This window comes from Lynx rufus, unplaced genomic scaffold (genome assembly GCF_022079265.1).
Source record: "Lynx rufus isolate CCGP_SWC_20201006 ecotype Redwood Valley unplaced genomic scaffold, mLynRuf1.p SCAF_1, whole genome shotgun sequence".
NCBI classification, from domain to species: Eukaryota; Metazoa; Chordata; class Mammalia; order Carnivora; family Felidae; genus Lynx; species Lynx rufus.
Genome location: NW_025814823.1, coordinates 169,143,785 through 169,165,112, shown reverse-complemented (window position 1 = coordinate 169,165,112; position 21,328 = coordinate 169,143,785). Strand labels below are relative to the sequence as shown.

General features: G+C 33.8%; 1 protein-coding gene across 1 annotated transcript in view; it reads right to left on the bottom strand.

The window, feature by feature from the left end:
* Positions 1-21,328, bottom strand: part of FER (FER tyrosine kinase) — a 404,717-nt gene that overhangs the window by 209,927 nt on the left and 173,462 nt on the right. The window contains exon 11 of the mRNA XM_047090128.1: positions 15,357-15,479. Within this exon, the coding sequence (XP_046946084.1) occupies positions 15,357-15,479 (123 nt within the window). The remainder of the gene's footprint in view (positions 1-15,356; positions 15,480-21,328) is intronic.

Here is a 21,328-nt window from a genome sequence, read left to right as displayed (position 1 = left end):
CACTGAATCCACCTGGATAATCCAGGATAATCTATCTATCTCAAGATACTTAACATAATCACCTCTGCAAAGTCTCTTTTACTGAGTACAGAACACATCCACAGGTCCTAGGGATTAGGGCATAGATGCATTTGGAAGGCCATTATTCTGCCTACCACACCTCTTCTCTCCATTTCCCCTGACTACTAATATATTCTCTACTTCAGATGGATAAACTGGAAAAGGGTTTATCACCTCAATCATAGTTCTTATTTACTTATCTGTCTTCCCAATTAGACTAATTTCTTCTGGGACAAAGACTGTCATAGTCATCACAGTATCTTTAGTGCCTAGTTTCCACCATAGAAGAGGCTTTCAATATGTATTTGTTGAACGTTAACTGAAGAGCCAGTCAGAGGTATGCTGCAAATCTGTGGATTCCTGGAAAATTCTGACCAATTTATTTTCAGATGAACACTGATGACCTTTCAGAAACCCCACATTGAAGACTGCAATAGCAGTGGAGGAATCTTTTAAAGGTTATTTCTAGAGAAGATTCAAAAAGCTCTATGGACTCACAGTCCAGTCTTATGGGCACAAAAAATGATTATGTTCTCAAACTGAAGTGATTCCAGAGGCAAAAGAAAACACAGATTTATTAGTCAAAAGAGAACACAGCATTGCCAGAAAGTATTGGTAAAATTATTAATTCTTGAGTCCATCATTAGAAATTATCTGTAATGGCAAACCACAAAACAGTGAGGGCCAGGATTTGAACATGAGAGTTCTTTATTACTAAGAGATACACAAGAAATTAAAAATGAACTGTGCTGATCTTGATTCTGTTTCTCATTATACAGTCCCCGATCAAGGTTTCAGGATGTCCCATAAGATAATTTCTCTCCACGAGTATTTCTTTTTTAAGACCTTATTTTTTGGTCTAGTTTTAATATATAGCAGTTACAACATAAATAACAGAAGGAAAAACTTGAAGTTTCATTTTCTCTAAGGCTTATAGATGAATGAGGTTTTCCGTTTTAAAAAATCACTTGCAGATATCTTTTTAATGTCCTTGGTCTTTCTAATTTAATTCCTATTATCTCAAAGTCATTAAAATTCTTAGCATGCATATTTAGTCTACATAAAATAGGATGTGGGACAAGTCTTTTGTGGCACAATTAAATTATTCCCTTCAAGGACAACGTAGCAGAAGATGAACACTAATTTAGTTAATATGGTAAAAAGGAAGATAAATGTTTTTTTTAAGTGAAAACAAGCAATGCCTGTTCTTGTATTTCATTTTCACTTTTGAAATGGGTTAATACTGGACAGTAATTTGCAAATAAGGAATATTAAATATTATGTAAGATTACTTTACTGCTTTAAAGTTAATATGCGAGAGAAGTCTCATCAAGGTGTCAAAGGAATTTTATGGAACGAATAATATATAGTTTACAACAGTATAGAATACAGACAAGCCAAAAAAGAGTACACCAGAAATATTTTTCATCTGTACTTAAAAATAGCTATGAAATTTGCTAAGAGCATCATAACCACATGAAAAAGTAACTTCTAACATAAAGCCATAAAAGAAGAAAGTGAAAATATGGAATATAAACTACTATACAAATGGAACTGAAACAGAACATATCTTATTTCCAAAGAGATTTCGTTCATAAACCTCAACCATGCTCCACTTTGGAAACATTAAAAGCTATAATTTCTATATTGTTCTAAAACAATATAAAGTCTCAATTATTATATTTTTTCAAATATTATATCAAGTATTTATTAAATGGCCATATTTTCTCAAAATAACATCAAATATTTCCTGAGTTATGCATCAGACCCTGAGATGCATAAAAATGAGTAAATATATCTTTATTGCTTTCAAGGGGGTTATTAGCTAATGGGGAGGATCTCAGATAAAACTAACAATGACAGCTGAGTGAATAAAATAAGTACTGTAACTATGGGAAAGTTCAAGGTGAGCCCAGAAGAGGACATTTTTATTGAACACTTTACAAGTATCTATATTATCGGGGCGCCTGGCTGGCTCAGTCAGTGGAGCATCTAACTTCGGCTCAGGTCATGAACTCACAGTTTGTGAGTTTGATATCATAGTTTGTGATGTTGGGCTCTGTGCTGATAGCTCAGAGCCTAGAGCCTGCTTCAGATTCTGTGTGTATGTGTCTCTCTCTGCCTCCCCTGCTCATACTCTGTCTCTTTCTCTCTCAAAAATAAACATTAAAAAATTTTTTATAAATATCTACATTATATAAAATTGACAAATTAAAATGGAAATTACACATCATCATCAGGGATTTTCTATCTCAGAAGTTGTTGCAGGCTGCAGGCTATAGAGCCAGCAAGAGGAGAATAGTTGTAAAGAAGAGGGTTAATGTGGCTGAAGAGACTAATTTGGTGTACTTCTATATCTTATCAACTCACTTCACCTATTCCTTACCTTACTACTTCTTGCCCTGGTATTCTATTGACCCCTTCTCTCTTGTTTGAATTACACAAGTACCAACATAAAGAATATTCTCTGTCAGGGTGCCTTTGTCTTTTCTTTGGTAGAGACATTTCTTGCTTTCTAGATCTCACTACCTTAGACACAGAGAACATCAAATAAGCTCCCAATGTCTAAGTTCAAAATATGAAAAGACATTAAAAGAGATGGTGATCTTCAATTAAATTACTTAGCACTGATAATTTCCAAAATGAAATAAATTATTAACAACATATCATGGACTTTTTTTGTAAGGGAAAACAAAATTCAACAATACGCCATTCCATGTTACGATTTTTTTTTTTCACTCAGTGTATGGATCCTCCACAAACTTGGCTAAATGTTAAATTGCTCAGGTATATAATTAAGATGAGACATTTGTAAATGTCATAGGTGTACTCTTTTGGTATTCTGGAACTTGTTAAAACTTTTTAATATATTTAATGCTAATTTTATTAATATTTTAATCATAAATCTGGATCCTAGAAAATTTTACTATTCTCTTCAGCAAAAATTAAAAAGAGGAAAAAATGATGATGCAAAATGATTTATATTAAGTTGTATTTTACATTATGCCCTGGGCTATTATTAAAGGACACTAAAAGCAACAACCAATGAAATCTATTCCTAAACTTTTGCAGAAAAGTTGTTGAAGACATTGTTATAACTAAAATCCCAAGAGAGAATTTTCATTTAGAACTTACTGGTAGTAAAACTTTGTTTTAAACAAATTAATATCCTTCCTCTTCTCTAATCATGAAATTAGTTAACTCTTTTTCTATAATGGTTTCCATCTAAATATTTCATGCTCAACACAGGAATTATTAAAAGTCTTTAGGAGGCTGCATTTTTTTTTTTTGCCATGCTTAAGTGTCCACCATTACTTATTTTTTCACCGGTACTAATAACTTGTTTTTATTTCTATTTTAACATTATTCACTGTAATATAATTTGATTATGGCTACACAGGTTCTTTCTGAAACATGGTAAAATAAAAATTGATTTGTTTTTTAAATGTGCCAATAAATTCCTTAACTTCTTCAAGCAGTTAAAAGGGCAAATAGCCTCAATATTTTAGTGGGGTATGTGGTATCAACAACTATACTTTAGATATGCTTAGTTTACATTTTCCCCTTGGTTATAAACCTGCAATAGAATGACATTTTCCATAGATAAATCCTAATCTTGGTATGTGAAGATCTAAAAAATCTGACTTCAGCCGAAACTTTTGAGATTATTCACCTTTCTAAATCATCTGCTTCTGTCAAACTGATCTTGACTTCCTTAAAATAAGTCTCAGTTTTTAGATTATTCCCTTGCCATAACCACAAAAATCTTCTCTACTCCTTCTGCCTATCCTTAGGACCTACTTCAAATCCATATTCCTCTATGAACCCAACCAAGCCCATTTGTTCTTCTTCTGAATTTCTGTAATATATATTGGTACTTTCAAAATCAATCTTGGGCACCTGGGTGGCTCAGTCATTTAAGTGGTCGACTCTTAATTTCGGCTCAGGTCATGATCACAGGATGGTGGGATCAAGCCCCATGCTGGGCTCCACACTGAGAGTGGAGCCTGCTTAAGATTCTCTCTCTCTCCCCCCCTCTGTTCCTCTCCCCCATCCATGGTTTCTCTCTAAAACTAAAATTTAAATTTAAAAAATGCTGCTTTATAGTGTTCTACTAAATATTATCATAAAATATTGCTTTGAAAAAATTGTAACATTACCAAAATAACATGTTGAATAAAAAAATCTAAAAAACAAACTTAAGTCAAAAGAAGTTACCCATAACTCCTCCAATTGGAGATAATCATAATATTTTGGACTATAGTCTTTGAACTCTTCTGTATACATATGTATGTGCATCTTCCATGTGTATGTACATTTCATTTTTTGAAAAAAGGATAATACCGTAGCACTATTTTACAAATTATTTCTTCTTTAACAATATAGAACATGAACATTTTATCCTTTTAACAATAATTTTTTGATAAAGCATCTCCCTAAAAAATTATAACTCCTTAAGAGCAGGTGTCATGGTTTCAATACTTTTTTAAGTTCTAAATGGATAAAGCATTCACAGTGTCTTCAAAAAATAAAACAAAATAAACAGTAAAATACAATAAATGTAAACAGTAAAAAATGTCCCTTAGACCTCTGCTGACAACTTCAAACCCACCAAAACATGTGTATCCTCTGTTAGATATTATCAGTAGTGGTAGTTTCTTGAGTATATATTTAAAGTTTCTTTATCATTAAAAGCAAACCCAGACATATAATTTTATACTCCCCACACTTTTTTATACAAAAGATAACATGACATAAACTCTGTTTTATAGTTTAGTTTCTTTTATTTTTTTAAGTTTATTTATTTATTTTGAGAGAGAGAGAGTGCACTCAAGTGAGGAAAAGGCAAAGAGACAGAATCCCAAGCAGGCTCTGCACCACCTGTGCAGAGCCCAATGCAGGGCTTAAACTCATGAACTGGGAGATCATGACCTAAGCTGAAGTTGGAAGCTTAACCAACTGAGCCACCCAGACACCCCTTTAGTTTCTTTTATTATCAGTGCACCGTGGGGGCACCTGGGTGGCTCAGTCATTAAGCATGGAACTCCTGATTTCAGCTCAGGTGATGATCTCACAGTTTGTCTCACTGACAGTGTGGAGACTGTTTGGGATTCTCTCTCTTCCTCTCTCTCCTTCCCCACTGGCTGGCGCTCTCTCTCTCTCTCTCTTTCTCTCTCTTAAAATAAATAAATAAACATGAAAAAAATTAAAAATTGAAAAAAACCACAATGCACCTTGGAGTTCCTCATTTACAGTATTCCATCAGATGGAGTACCATGTTCAATTTAACTAGACACCTATTAATGAATGTTTCAATTATTTCCAATATTACAAATAATGCTGAAGTGACTAACCTTGTGCTGACACCATTTCATACATATACAAACACAATTAAAGGATAGATTACTGAAGTGTTAATGCTAAGTCAAAGGTATACGTACATTTTATAATTTTGATGGATTTTGTCAATTTGCCTTCTACAGAGATTTTTCTAATTTATATTCTCATTAGCAAAGTATCTAAGGGCCTTTTTGCACATCTTTGCCAAGAAAGTGAACTATTAAATTGTAACTTTATGCCAATCTAGTAAGTGAAAAAATGATATTTCCTTAGTTTTAATTTCCATTTATTCCACTGAGTTAAGAAATTACCTGCCATATCTTTAAAAGCCATTTGTATTTTTATTTTTTTAACTATCCACCCATGCCCATTAACAATTTTTCTATTTGGTTATCTATTTTTTTTAAACAACTTCTAGAGGCTCTTTGTATATTAAAGAATTGGCATTCTTGTGATATGAGTTTTTACTGATTAAATTAGCAAGTGTTTTTAATTATGTGTTGATCTTTTTAAAAGCAATTATTATATATATTTTTTCATTTCTCTTTTTCTAATTCATCTCTTTATGGTTTTATCTTTGTTAATTTATTCTTTCTGCTATACTTTTATTTAATTATGGATTTGTTTTTCCTAATGTTTTGAGTTGTATGCTTCACCCAATTATTTTTTTTTTGTTGTTTTATTGATGTAACTACTTAAGACTCTAAATTTTCTTCTGACTGCAAGTTTGGCTGAATCACTTAATTTATGCGTAAAATTTATTTCCCCCACCCATTTCCCACATTCATTGATGCAAGCAAAGAATATAGCCGAGAACTTTAGGGTAAATTCCTCTTTCAAAAGGTGTTTTTGCTGCAATTTGGTAAGATCTACAGCAGCGGGGCTATCTGGTCATGTCTTAACTTTGTGCTATACAACTTCCACCCAGTCAAAGGTTGACTACCACAACATGTACTTTGAAGTCGATGAATTACATATGGTTCTTAGTTTCACGAAGAATTCAGTTTATGGACATTTTACTTTTGTTGTTCTCTTTGCTATAGTTTCCAGCAGGGAAGAGGGAAAAAAAATGCTAAGTCACACAACCATGTTCATACCAGAAATCGTCTTATATACCTTCTTATATATTTCTACATGCTTCTCTGAGTCCATGCACATAGAAAATTTTCATAAATACTTTAAAATGATGAAATTACACACTTCAGACAATGTGCTATTAATACCAAATCCTGCCCTTCTACTTGCATTTAAAAAATTCCAATGAGAGGCTGGCTCCTGGGTGGCTCAGTCAGTTAAGTGTCCAACTTCAGCTGACGTCATGATCTCACGGTTTGTGGGTTGGAGCCCCACATCAGGGTCTGTGCTGACAGCTCAGAGCCTGGAGCCTGCTTTGGATTCTCTGTCCCACTCTCTCTCTGCCCCTCCCCCGCTCATACTCTGTCTCTGACTCTCAAAAAAATAAATAAACATTGGGAACAATTTTTTTTTTAATTCAAATGAGTTATTCCTACCATGCCATGCTGAAAATGTTTACAAGGTAAGAAATATATGGAAGGATTACTTTAAAATCTAACTCCTTAGACTGAAAAATCATAATATTTAAGAAAGTATGACGTAGGTTTATGGATGAAATACCCCTGAGAGGTCATTTAAGGAACATTAGTGGTCTCCAAGGCCTATTAATTTTTTTTAAGCCTAACATTGCTCTTCCTCAAAATAACTGTTGGTAAAGTTTGAGATAAAAAAAACTGGAAGTCAGTCTTTGTGTTAAATGCACTATGACAGGGTTCTTTTATTAAATAGATCAAGCCTAAAATTCAAGTTTAATTTGACTTCCTTGACTATGCTAAATGAAAGCTAAATATTCAAATATTACCCTCTATTTCCCTTAGCACAACATGTTATATAGTTCCTGCGGGACTAATTTTCATAAAGGATGACACCATAACTGTCAAGTTCACTGTTATATTCTGGTGCAGGAGTATTGGACTATAGCAAAAAAAAAATGTTGTTAAACTACTGATGTTACTGAGGCTATAGATTATAACTTATTCTAGTGGAGGTTGTAGTAAAAAGGTGATAAATATAACAGAATCAGTTTCAGGACACACCTCAAAAATTTACAAGAAATGTGATTTAGGGTAAATTATGATCTTTGACTTTCCTAATCTAATAATGGGGATAATAATACTCAATGCACAGTTGTTGAAAAAATTTAATAAAATAACAGAAGTAGAATATTATCACCAGACTATGTACTCAACGTTTTTTTCTTCCTTCATAATTTAAAATCTTCCAAATTTTACCTTTACCTTTTCCAAACCTTCTGTTGTGAGTTATTTGTCACATGAAAAAGTTTTTAAAGAAGAAAGAATACGCTATTCTACAGTTTCCAACACATAGCCACACAGATTTTCTTACATGATACTTACAACAACCATGTAGGATTATTGTAGGCAGAAAATGACTTGGGGGTTGACCTGGCCCAAATCACATGGTTGGGAGTGGTGAAAACTGGCATTGAAAAGTGGATTCTTTCTGCTCAATTCGGAGGTCCACAGGGTGATTTATGTATTCTTGATGAATTTATCCTAAGGAGGATAGTCTGTAATTTTTTGTGCTCTTCAATGGAGCTAATAACTGATCTTAAAGAGGCAATTAAGTAGAAATCTTAACAGCGAGCATTCTATATCAGAACTTTTTTTTTTCCAAACTGTGGTCTCTGTAATTGGAAATCTAATTTGACATGATATCTCATTTTCAAGAGCTAAAAATAAATAAATAAATCACTTATCTGTCTTCAAATTTTAAACACACAGTACTTTCTAAATATCTCATATAAAACGACAGCATAAGAGGATTAATTGCAAAAGCAGAGCTAGCTAGATGCCTCCTAAAATAATATTACTGAGTGTGATTATGATTTATAGTAGGAAATTGTATTTTGTCTTTGTCTCAATTTCTGGCACAAGGCTCCTAAAACCCTTGGAAATTCCTAAGTGCTCAGAGCCACAAAGGTGTCCTTTGTTACGCTGAGTCATGGTTAGACAGCTCTAGGTAACCTAAAGATAGGGCTAGTGCCATGAAAACCAACCTTGTGATTTGAGGGTTGGAGTTTTCAGTCCCAACCTCTTAACCTCCAGGAGGGAAGACAGGTTGGATAATGAGTTCAAGCCCCAGTTGTCAATGATTTAATCAAGCATGCCTATGTAATGAAGCCTCCATATAAACCCAAAAAGACAGTGTAGGGAGATCTTCCAGGTTGGTAAAGGTGTGGAAATTTGGGAACAGTTGTGCCCTTAGACATCAAGAAAGTGCCGTTCCCCTTCCCACATACCTTGCCTTATGCATCTCTGACATCTGGCTCTTCCTGAGTTATGTCCTTTTGTATCCAACTGGTCATCTATTAAGTAGAATGTTTTTCTGAGTGGTGGGAGGCACTCTAGCAAGTTAACTGAACCTAAGGAGAAGGTTGTTGGAACCTCCAATCTATCACCAGGATATCAGAAGCATAGTGACAACCTGGTTTTAAGATTGGCATCTGAAGTTGGGCAGAGGAGTGGGGAGACTTGTAGGATTGAGCCCTTAACCTATGGGATCTAACTCTATCTCCAGGTAGACCATGTCCAAATGGAATTAACTGCTTGGTGGCATGTGGGGGTAAAAATAAACAAACAAAACGAGAATTTAAAAAAAACAACAATGGGCTGGGAGAAAAAGTTTTTAGAAATGAAGAACATTGGTTTTACTTTATTTAGATAGCCATATGACTACAAAAATATTCCCTTGAAATTAATTGACACTATTAAACATAAATATTTTGTTTTGAAGAGACTCACCATGAAAACTTACAAAATTTTATACAGAGCTTTTACCTAAATGAAATGAATTTCTTAAATTATGTAATAAATAACTGACCTTTTAAGATAGTATACATTAGTTATTAAATTAATCCAAATCTGCGCTTACCTGCAATTACTCCATTTGTCTACACTGTTCCTGCCACACTAGCTTCTGCAGCTCCTCAGTTATACCTAGGAACACTCTTTCCCCAGACACTCAGGGAAGAAAGATACTGACCCAATGAAACACGAGCATGGCTCTAGGGCCTTGGAATTGGCATGTGTTCTCACAGGCCAGTATTCATGCTGCGCTGTTAAATGCTTTTACTATTGCTCCTGCATATAACCCTACGGACAAGTCTTTGGTTTGGTTTACTTTTCTCTTCAAAATTTATTAGGAGGCCTTCTTGGATCACAATGATTTAAAAAACCAGCTGTTCCCTAGACACACACACACACACACACACACACACACACGTCACCTAACCTCTGATCTCACCATCACACTCAGGTCATTATCTGCTTGATGGGCTTTATTTGCATAGCATTTATTGCACTCCAACATAATATAGATCACTGCTCAGCAGAGTGTGTGTTAACTAAATATTTGCTAAACAAATAAATATTAAGTCACATATATTTTCCAGTCATTTATTAAATTTTTATATTATTTTAATAATTTAATTACATAATTAAGGAACATGGATATAGATTTAAGGAAAAAGAAGTCTCTAATTTCATAAAATGTTAAATTGAAACAGACTTCAACCTATCAAAAACCGTATCTCAAGATTCCAAAAGAGGAAAATTATTAAACAGTAATATTGGAAGAAGCAAGCTATGTTACTTAGCTATAAAGTAAAATAGCCTTTAAATGATCTGAAACCAAGAACATGAAGAGAAGACCTAATTAAAAGTACAGCTTTTCTCTTGTGTGAACTGTTGTTTGTGTACATGTGTCCAACATTAACGCTGTTGCCACAAACTTGTCTCCTCACAAGTTAGTCTCTGCCACAGAAAGACTTACTCTCTGGGTGCCTGGGTGGCTTGTCAGTTAAGCGTCCCACTCTTGGTTTTGGTTCAGGTCATATCTCACGGTTTGTGAGTTTCAGCCTCACATCAAGCCCCATGTCGAGCCCCAAGTCAGGCTGACTGCTGTCAGTGCAGAGCCTGCTTCAGATCCTCTGCCCCACTCTCCATTCTCTCCCCATCTCCTGCTCATGCTCTTGCTCTCTCTCAAAAATAAACACTAAAAAGAAAGAAGGAAGGAAGGAAGGAAGGAAGGAAGGAAGGAAGGAAGGAAGACTTACTCTCTGCAAAATTCTGCCTCTACTGTTCTGGCATCCCACACTAAATTCTGATAAAATGCCACAGTTACTTGATTTAAGCTGGCAGGCAAGTCATTTGTCTAAAGTTCAATTTAAAGGCTCATTGCCTAACTCACCTGAATTTATTCATGCACTTTATCTTTTTTTTTATATGTTTTTATTTATTTTTGAGAGAAAGAGACAGAGTACTAGTGAGGGATGGGCAGAGAGAGAGGGAGACACAGAATCCGAAGCAGGCTGAAGGCTCCGAGCTGTTAGCACAGGGCCTGACATGGGGCTCAAACTCACAAACTGTGAGTCGAAGTTGGATGGCTCAACCAACTGAGCCACCCAGGCGCCCCTTATTCATGAACTTTAATTTCCAATCTAAAAGAAATTTCTTTAAAAAAACAGCTAAATATGAAGAAATATTAAATTTAACAAGACAAATAAACTTCGAGTCACCATTTAAATGTTAATGTTGAACTATGTATCTTTCTTAACTAAATTTTATCAAGTCCTTATATTTTACCTCAAATCCCAGCATTGCCACCCAATATTACTGTTTATTGATTTTCTTTTCATAAAGACTCGTAGTATAGTTTTTGATATTTTACAGTCTTTTTTTCAATTTAACATTTATGAAATCAAAGATACTTCCTTTTCCTTAAACCCACACCCTTGTTCCTTAAAATAAGCAGTTTATTCTAGTCTCTAAAGTCTAGACTCTGTAGTCTACGCAGATAGTAGGTAAGAACATGGGCTCATAGCTCTGCCTCTTAATTGTTCTGTTATCTTCTGCAAGTCATTTATGATTTTAAGCTTCAGCTCCTCATTCATAATATTGTATGGGGCTAAAAACAACACTGATATTTATTATTATTATTATTATTATTATTAATTTACATCCAAGTTAGCATATACTGCAACAATATTTTAAGGAGTAGATTCCTTAATGCCCCTTACCCATTTAGCTCATCCCCCCTCCCACAACCCCTCCAGCAACCCTCTGTTTGTTCTCCATATTTAAGAGTCTCTTATGTTTTGTCCCCCTCCGTGTTTTTATACTATTTTTCTTTCCCTTCCCTTATGTTCATCTGTCTTGTCTCTTAAAAGTCCTCATATGAGTGAAGTCATGTGATATTTGTGTCTCTCTGGCTAATTTCACCTAGCATTATATCCTCTAGTTCCATCTACATAGTTGCAAATGGCAAGACTTCATTCTTCTTGATTGCCGAGTAATACTCTATTGTATATATATACCACATCTTCTTTATCCATTCATCCATCGATGGGCACTGGGCTCTTTCCATACTTTGGCTATTGTTGATAGTGCTGCTATGGGGCTAGTTATAATACTTCATAGGAATATGTAAGGATTAAATGAGATAACGCACATGAAAAGCTCAGCAAGCCCCTGGTCTAACAATTGCTCAATGAATTCAATGCTTCAACAAATATTTAATGAACCTCTGCTATAAGCAGGCACTATTCTAAGCACGGGGGCTACATCTGCACTAAATGTTAAATATAATTCTGGCCTTTATGGAACTTATATTCCACTTGGGGAAGACAGACAAGTAAAACTATATGATATAAAATAATTTCAAGTAAATACAACTGCAGCAAAGAGATATTAAGAAGCAGAAGAGGGGAATAATAAGGAAGTGAGGTATTATTTCACACAAGGTAGTCAGAAAAAGCCTCTGTAATGAATGACATTGGAATAGAAACTGAACTCAGTAAAGAACAGGTTCTGTGCATCTCCAATGTGCTTGCTAACAGAAGAAGGATGGTGATGGGTGATCAATAACCCCTGTTACAACAGTGCCTTTTCATCCTCCATTCTTTTCCACAAACTGTGGGAAGCAGCACAGGAGAAATCAGCCAGTGGAGGGTGAGGGAGAAATGGCTTGGGCACTAGCTTTATTATCATGAGAAAGTTAAATAATTCCTCTAATTCTAGATTGTCTAGTTTCTTGTACTTCTGAAGATAAGAAAGATAATCCTGTGGCCACGGTGTCCTCCAGTTAGGCATTATGATGATATATTTTCATGGGTAAGAAAGAAATAAATAGGAACTGAGAAGTCAGTTGCTATAAACAGAAATTAGATTGAGACCAAAATAGCACTCTTTATGTAGGCTAAAAATGAAGACTGGCAAGACGGAAATGAGATGTTTTATAGCATATTATATGGTCAAAGACATTAACTTCTTGCACAAATTAAATCAAGAAATAGATTCAAGTTATAAGACTATAAATAATTTCTCAAAGGAAGATATATAATAGATAATACCACCATAATATAATCCATGTCAGTTTGTTATTCACTCATAATTGAAAACTGTCTAATTTTCACAACTCTTTTTTGTGGTTTTCTTTTAAAAGAGTAATATGCTTCATTAAATAAAATGCATAACAATATTTACAACAAACAGATAACAAACTGCATATTTCAAGTACCAGTACTTTAGATCAGGTTAAAAATCAGCTGGATAAACTTCAAATTTCTACCTCATAAAACAATCATACATAGCTCCTTAATCTTCCAGGGCTTTCAGTCTATAGAAGTTATTTTCATAGCCAGTGCTATATAAAATGATGAGATAGATAATCAGCTCCACAGCCAGTGCTGGGAGTTTGAGAGAAAGAGAATAATTGGCCATGTAACAGTCCAGACAATCTACTCCATTTATCTAGGCTCATTTCATGGAAATTTTTATATAGAGAAGGATATAGCCTTATTTGAAATTATATATTCCTACAAAAGCCCAGATCTGCATTTTTATGTGTCTCTTTTATGGCTTTGGTCTCTCAATTTAGACCTGGCTAAGCAAGTAGAAAATGCAAATATTTGGTTGGCTGTAAAATGGGCTATCAATATTTCTGAAAACCCAGTTGTATATCTTGTTGACCTAACATGGCTAGAACTGCACTGAAATTTATTTCATACTGGAATTAAAGTTCAAACTTTTACATGTACAGGTTAAGTATACAAAACTCCTGTCACTTATAGTGCTAGTGAGAGGGCTATGGTAGAGGAGATGTCGAAAACAAACTCCAGACTTACGGTTTGAGAAGCTAAATATTTGGTGGTACAGGTTTCCCCCATTATCCAAAAGTTTGCTTTAGGCCACTCTGCTTTTACAAAAGACTTAAATTAGTACCTGTTTTTGTTAACCGAAAGAAATTTGAAGAAAATTTTCACTTTTATGAAATGGTAATTGCTTCTTTGCTTTATGCCTTTTGCTTACAAAAGATTTCAGAGAAACACTCTACTTGGATAGTGAGGAAAACTTGTACCATTTAATAAAAAAGGAAGAACATATTTTGGGGTTAAAGGTGATAAAATCAAGTTTTAGGTAAAGAGTGGAAAAATCTCTTATGTCTTTTGGGAAAGATATAAATGTAAGCTAGAAATATAAATTTGGAAGTCACTGATACGTAAACAGTACATGAAGCCATGGGAATAGCTCATCTTAATCAAAGAAAAGAATCCCTAGAATTCTGCAGAACAACAGCAGTTATCCATTGATGGAAGAGGAAACACTGACAAACATCTCTGTTTCACTACAGAAAAATATGAACACCTGTTTTAAACTAACAGAGAATTTTTATAAGGTTTTCTCAAATTAAAATGGGGGGAAAAGCAAAGGGAAATATATAAATGAAGAATGAACTAATCACATAGTTCTAGAAAACTGTGCAAGAAGGCCAATGTCTTAGCCACAGAATTAGTGTTTAGCAATTGACTTTCAAAATCTTGTGTGAAAGCAATGTCAAGGCTCAGCCCCTCAGTAATGACTGAGTAACAGAATGTGAGAACAAATACAGACATTACTTCTAGTCTAACAAAGGATAGCAACAGTTTTTTTTATTTCTTTTTCTGAATCTCAATTATACATTAGCATTCTTCCAAATAACACTTCCTTCATATTAAAAGTCATTCCTAGATATATAAAAATCAAATTAGCAGATACTAACCTACCAGGTTGTATAGCTGTTTATGGCCACACTGTTCTTGATAGTAGATGGCCTCCAAAGAAAAGGACTCTTACCTACCCCAGGTCAATTTCTGAAACATCAAAAGTACTCAAAAGCCAACCCAGCTCCATTGCTGCACTTTGGTCCAAGCCCCACAGATTTTATCTTAAAACACAAACCTTCTTCATACCCATTCCAAACCTTATTAATCTCTTAAAGCATATGAACGTAATGCATTCTGTGTTAGATCTTACAGTTAAAAATTACCCAGAACAATCTCTCACCTCACTGCTTGTCCCCACATAAGAAACTTACAATTTATTGTATTTGAAGAAAATAGTATAGTTTTTTTTTTAATTTCAAGTGTCTTATATTGTAAACTTAACATCCAAAATTAAAATTCTAATTTACTCATAATTGCTGGACATATTCTTTGACTTTTACATCTTAGAATCTTTCATAAACTGAACCTTTCAAAGTCTGAACCTTACAAAGTAAAAGAAAGGCCTCAAGTGTTTCAAGGAAAACTGGGAAGGAAAAAAAAACAAAAACAAAACAAGAACAGGCCATTTGTAAACCAGCAAACACTGAATAAAAAGGCAACCCATCCTAATAAAACCAAGGAACTAGCTGCCTTAGTTATATTAGCACTAGTGGTAATCACAAAGTCCTTATGTTTCCAAACTTCTATAAATAATGTAAGAACTTTATTTGTTGTGGTAAATGTTAACTCCCAAAGCATTCTTTTTATATATATATATATATATATACATACATACACACACACACACACACACACACACATACATACACACACTCACCTTAGGAATAGGGTTCAGCAGAACTACACCTGATTTCTTAGTGATGACCTGTTTTGTTGTATAGTGATGTTCTATTAGTTGAGGAATGTTTGAAAAACCAGTGCCTTCAAATCGATACAGATTCTGAAGAAAAAACAATAAAGTAGAATAAATATAAAGACATTGCTTCAGCAAGACTACATTAGCAATAAATTAGGTTCCAATAAGAAAATTTACTATTATTGCACAACAATATGAATATACTTAACACCACTGAATGGATACGATGGTAAAAGTAAAACTAAATATATAAATAAAACTCCAACATGCTGAAAAATTTTACCTTTCCATTGAGAACTTACTTTTTGTAATGATTAAACAAAATTCAAACTGTTAAAAAACAGTTTGGAAAAAACAAGAAAGGAAGAAAATGAAAAACTAAAAGGACCTGGAATGCATTTTGCCAAATGATAACCAAAAGAAATAAAGCATGAGATATGTGTGAGTTAATGAACAAGAAATGCATTTACATTATGTTTATATATGTCCCATTCGATAAATCTTCCAAAATAAAAAATGTTGAAAGTTTGAAGATATTATATTATATCCAATATAGTAATAAATATCTGAAGACCACCTCAGATGATTGATAAATATTTCCTATTTATCAATATAGTAGTAGTTGGTATTTCTATTACTGGGGTTATTCGTGTATTGTTCTTTCACTAAAAGCACCTAGTCATTCACACACCATTAACAAAGAAATAAAATGCACAGTGACAAACAACAAATATCAGCATGCTCAACTCTTACACTTCGTGATTTCAAAACATCACAGAGGTAACATTTTCTCAAACTGTGACACAACCCCTTTCCTCTGTCTTCCTATTTAAAATAGGCATACAATAACCATATGGATGAATTGATAACAATAAATTTAGCATTAAAAAATATCTTGTTGGCCACACATTTCAATGCAGGAAGCAATGGAATGCAACGTAATATAATAAAAACTTCTTTCTGATTGTTCACAAAGTGCTTGCTCATACATAAACAGGTGATATGTACACATGCCAATATGAATGTGCTCTAAGAAAACTATGTTAAGAAATAAGAACTTTAGAAACTACCAAAATGTGGATACTATTTACATTCCTGGAAGATTACTTTCCTAGTTAAAAGATTTAAGAAATTAAAGCTCTTTTTCCATAGTATAAAATAAGATTAAGTTTACCAGAATTGAATTTATATCCAACCTTTAAATGGATATTTGTTTCATCAAGTGAGGGACAAACAGGAGCTAGCTAACCATAGAATATAAATTCAATCCAAGGCAGTTCGTGTTAGAATCAATTCAGAGCAGTTGTTAATAAATTGCCTAAAGAATTTTTGTACATAGCAGTCAGGTCTGCTATGATATACTGACAATGATATTTAAGAATATTTCATACTGAAGACACTAATATATTATTAGGCATGCAATGCACTGAGCAAGTTCTCTCAGGGTCTCAGTTCATTCATTGGTGAAACAAATATTTGGATCTCCTCAAAGAATGGGGCTTGACCACGTATCAATATACAAAACACTTTGCCCAGTATATGGCACATAGTACACAGTCAAATATTAAATCACCAAAGCAATAAGAATCCTTGGATTATAAAAATTATTCCAGGGGCGCCTGGGTGGCTCAGTCGGTTAAGAGTCCGACTTCGGCTCAGGTCACCATCTCGCGGTTTGTGAGTTCAAGCCCCGCGACAGGCTCTGTGCTGACAGCTCAGAGCCTGGAGCCTGTTTCCGATTCTGTGTCTCCCTCTCTCTCTGTGACCCTCCCCCGTTCATGCTCTGTCTCTCTCTGTCTCAAAAATAAATAAACGTTTAAAAAAAATTATTCCAAATCCAGATATAGGAAAATAAACATTTTCAATGAATGCTTAAAAGTGTAAATTAAATTTTCTCCAGGGATCATCATCATCTGCAAGTAATCAAATATCCTGGAAGGCATTGTTATATGAAACTGATTAAGAAATGAAGAAATGCAAAAGGTTATAGAAGTGAAACATGTAATAACAATATAAACAACCACAAAATTTCAACCAAATATACAGTATTATAACTTGAAAGACTTTGAGAGTAAATCTTAAGCATTCTCACCACACACACACAAGTATTTAACTGTGTGAGGCGCATGGATGTGTTAACTGTCTTGATCCTGGTAACCATTTTACAAAGTATGTGTAACAAACCATCATGTTGCACATGTTAAATGTACACAATTGTATTTGTCAACATTTATTGACAATATTTCTCCATAAAGTTAAAAACATACCCACTGTTTTCCCTTTGTCTTCTTTCAGTCTACTCTTAATACAGCAGCAGGGGACCCTGTTACAGCAGATCATTCCATTACCTTGCTTATATTCTTATCTCCCTCAGAATAAAAGCTAAAGTCTTTACCATGGTCTTTAAGACACTATACAATCTGTCCTCTATCATCTCTCTTACCTCATTTCTAACCACTACCACTCCCCTCCACTTCCCTCCAGTCCCCCTCATTTCCTTCTTCTTTTAAAACACACTATACACACTCCTTTCTCAGGGAGTTTACATTTGCGGCTTAAATAGTTTCTCAGATGGACATATGGGTAATGGCCCCCCTACTTCCTCCAGTCTTTCAGCATATGTCATCTTCCAGTGAGGTCTTCTTTGGCCACCCAACACAATATTCAGAATCCATTTTCTCACCCCAACTAAATTTCTTATCTCCTTTTCCTTATTGAATTTTTCTCCTCAGAAGTTAACACCATCTAACATCAAATATATTTTACTTTTTATCTTGCTCTTCGTCTATCTCTTCCTCTAGAATGTAAGCTCATGAGGTGATAAATTTTTACATTTGCTTTGCTCATCACAGTATCCCCATGGTCTAGAACAGTGCCTGGCACATATTTCTTAGATCAATAACCACGTATGAATGAATGAAATATAACGCATATTAAATAACTGAAGTTAAAGAGACAAGTAAGATAACTTAACCTGGAAATCAATACTGAATAGTTCAGACACCTGCAAACCCAAGATACTGAAGTACAATGTTGAATACAAAGCAAGTAACATGATAAAATTCACAGAGAATCAAATTTCAAATCAGCCGCTAGTGTTATAACATCTTATATAAAATTCCAATATACATTTATAATTAGAGAAACATTTGAATAGAATAATGGGAATTTTCATTTAAGAACATATCTAGCTTTTAGTTTAAAGACAGTTTTCTGCCACTGATGTAGTAATCATGGTGAGTGAATACAGTGAGTGATACAACAGCAGTACTTACTTCATGGGCTGAAGTAAGAAACTGATTTCTAGCAATTATCTTTTGAAAGCGATCATGTTGACATCAGTGAAGTTCTCAGAGTCCTAACTGTGCAAAACCGATTAACTCACTTTCCTAAAGATGAAGATAAAGTAATGAATCTAGAAATGATGCTAAGACATACGCTTATAAAGTTCAGCTAAGCATCAAACTCAGATCAAGAGTAGTACATTCACAAAAACTGTTGAGGGCTTGTTTCTTGATACTCTCAAAATTCCGAATATTATAATTTGACATTGTATAAATCTGTATAAATTTCTTGTAGCTCAGATGACATGAAGTTCGGTTCACATACAAACAGATTCTTTTTTAAGTTTTTCTACACAGCTTTGCCAATGGTATCACAGAGAGAATCCAGACTAATCTATAAATCTAAAAATTTTTTTAATGTTCATATTTATTTTTGAGAGAGAGAGAGAGAGACAGAGTGTAAGAGGGGAAGGGCAAAGAGATAGGGAGACACAGAATCCAAAGCAGGCTCCAGGCTCTGAGCTGTCAGCACAGAGCCAACACGGGGCTCAAACTCACAAACAGTGTGACCATGACCTGAGCCGAAGTTGGACACTTGACTGAGCCACCCAGGCATTTCCAGACTAATCTTTAAATAAGACACTTTTCTTTGGAGCGAATGTTGCTACTAATGATCTCTTAGGCAAATTCCAAAAGAAGCAATAAAAAATAGTAGAAAATAAATTTTTGCAAATTTCTACAAAGATCATTTTGTTGATTGTCATTTGTATTACATGATTAGATATCATGTAATATATCAATGAAAATAAAAAGTATGAATAAAAAATTTAACTCAAATTTTGTAAAATAAAAAATATATAGATACATATAATTAAAATATATCCAAAAAATCTCAAGGAATAGACACTGAACTGTTATGTTTTAACAACACATTTGCTACATCTAGAATTTGTTTCTGAGTTATCATTGTGCTACTTAAGAATCAAATATGCATATGTATGAAAAATACATAAAAAAACAGAATCAGATTTTCTTGCTATACATACTTGCAGAGGAGTGTTATACAAGGAAGTCAGATAGAACAGAATAAGCACACAAAAAATGAGAAGTGGCTTCAATGAATGTATAATTTGAAATAATATGCCTGAATAGAACTCTTGAAAAAGAACTCAGAACAAGCCGGCAGAAGGAAGGAAGGAAGGAAGGAAGGAAGGAAGGAAGGAAGGAAGATCATTTCTGAAAGAGGCTGAGACGAATATGCTAAACAAAAAACAAGAAAAACTAAAATACTCCTTTTCTTGGTAAAATACCTTAAAATGAAAATATAAAACATAAGTTCTAGCTTTGTCAAATAAAAACAGCTCATGGAATATATAAATATATAAATAACTCATTAAACCAGTACACAGGAAAGATTGTTAGAGAGTTTGGGGAATAGTATTAATAAGGTTTCTGTATGGCTTTCCTAAAAAGCCAAGTTAGCTTTTATTCATTCTTCAGATGTTGTCTCAAATTTAACATCCTTAAGTTTCCCAATTAAAACCTTTTATAGCAACATGTATCTACTTTACATCTCTTATTACATTTTATAATTATATATAGCATGTGTGATTTATAAATGACTGTGAACCTCCCCCCTAGACTATAAGCTCCACCATTACATCCCAGGGCCTTAAAAGTACTTGTTCAATCATTATTTCCTGGAAATCAATATTAATGAGGTTTTGGAATGGCTTTAATAGTTAAGAAGAAAATCTTCTAAGTCTTTAATTGTGTACCAGGGACACAGAAAGTGATATCTTGTGATAGTTTCATTTTGACTTTAAGGTATTTCTTGCCTTTTCTGGAGTCCTTGAATGGTATTAGAGCAATTAAAATGATTCAAAGTATATTATATAAGCATATAACAATAAGGCACAAACTTGGAACCAACTGTCATTCAAACAAGTATTGGATTACTCACTTTTACTTAGTTTTCCTTGAGATTCATAGCATGAATTTAAAAATACATGTAGTTCAAAGAGCCTAGAGATTGTGGTAAAAGAACAAAGTAAACCTATGTGGTATGTTCTGAGACTGACTCTCCCAGATCTAACTGGAACTTAGCATATGATGACATCTAATAAATACCTTTTGAATAAACCAATGATTTAACACATTCAGATACCCAATTTCACACAGCAATTACAGCCTCCACTTTTGGGTTATTTTTGTTTTATTGACTCATATCCCTGGGACTTACATGTTAGTATTTGCTGAATGACTGGATAAGGAAAAAAAAAAGATGATGATATGCCATTACATAGAGATTTTTTTGTTTTAAAATATTTATCATTGTGTTCTTTTTAATTCATCACCATATATTAATTCAAATTTCTCAGTTCAACCATTCCTAATTCTGCATCTTTAATATTTATCTGTTCGTGAATTCTACAAATGTCTCACTTACTAGGTTTTAGGTTCACTAAGAAGTAGGCCATACATTTTTCACTTTCATGTCCTTACACTGAATAACATGGTACTCTACAAAAATGGGTTTCTAACAAATGACTGTCATATAAATAAATTAGAGAAATATAAATTGGCACTTTCTTATTAATAATAAGAAATTCTTTCTGAAGTATTTTGTCTAATTTTATCATACACAAA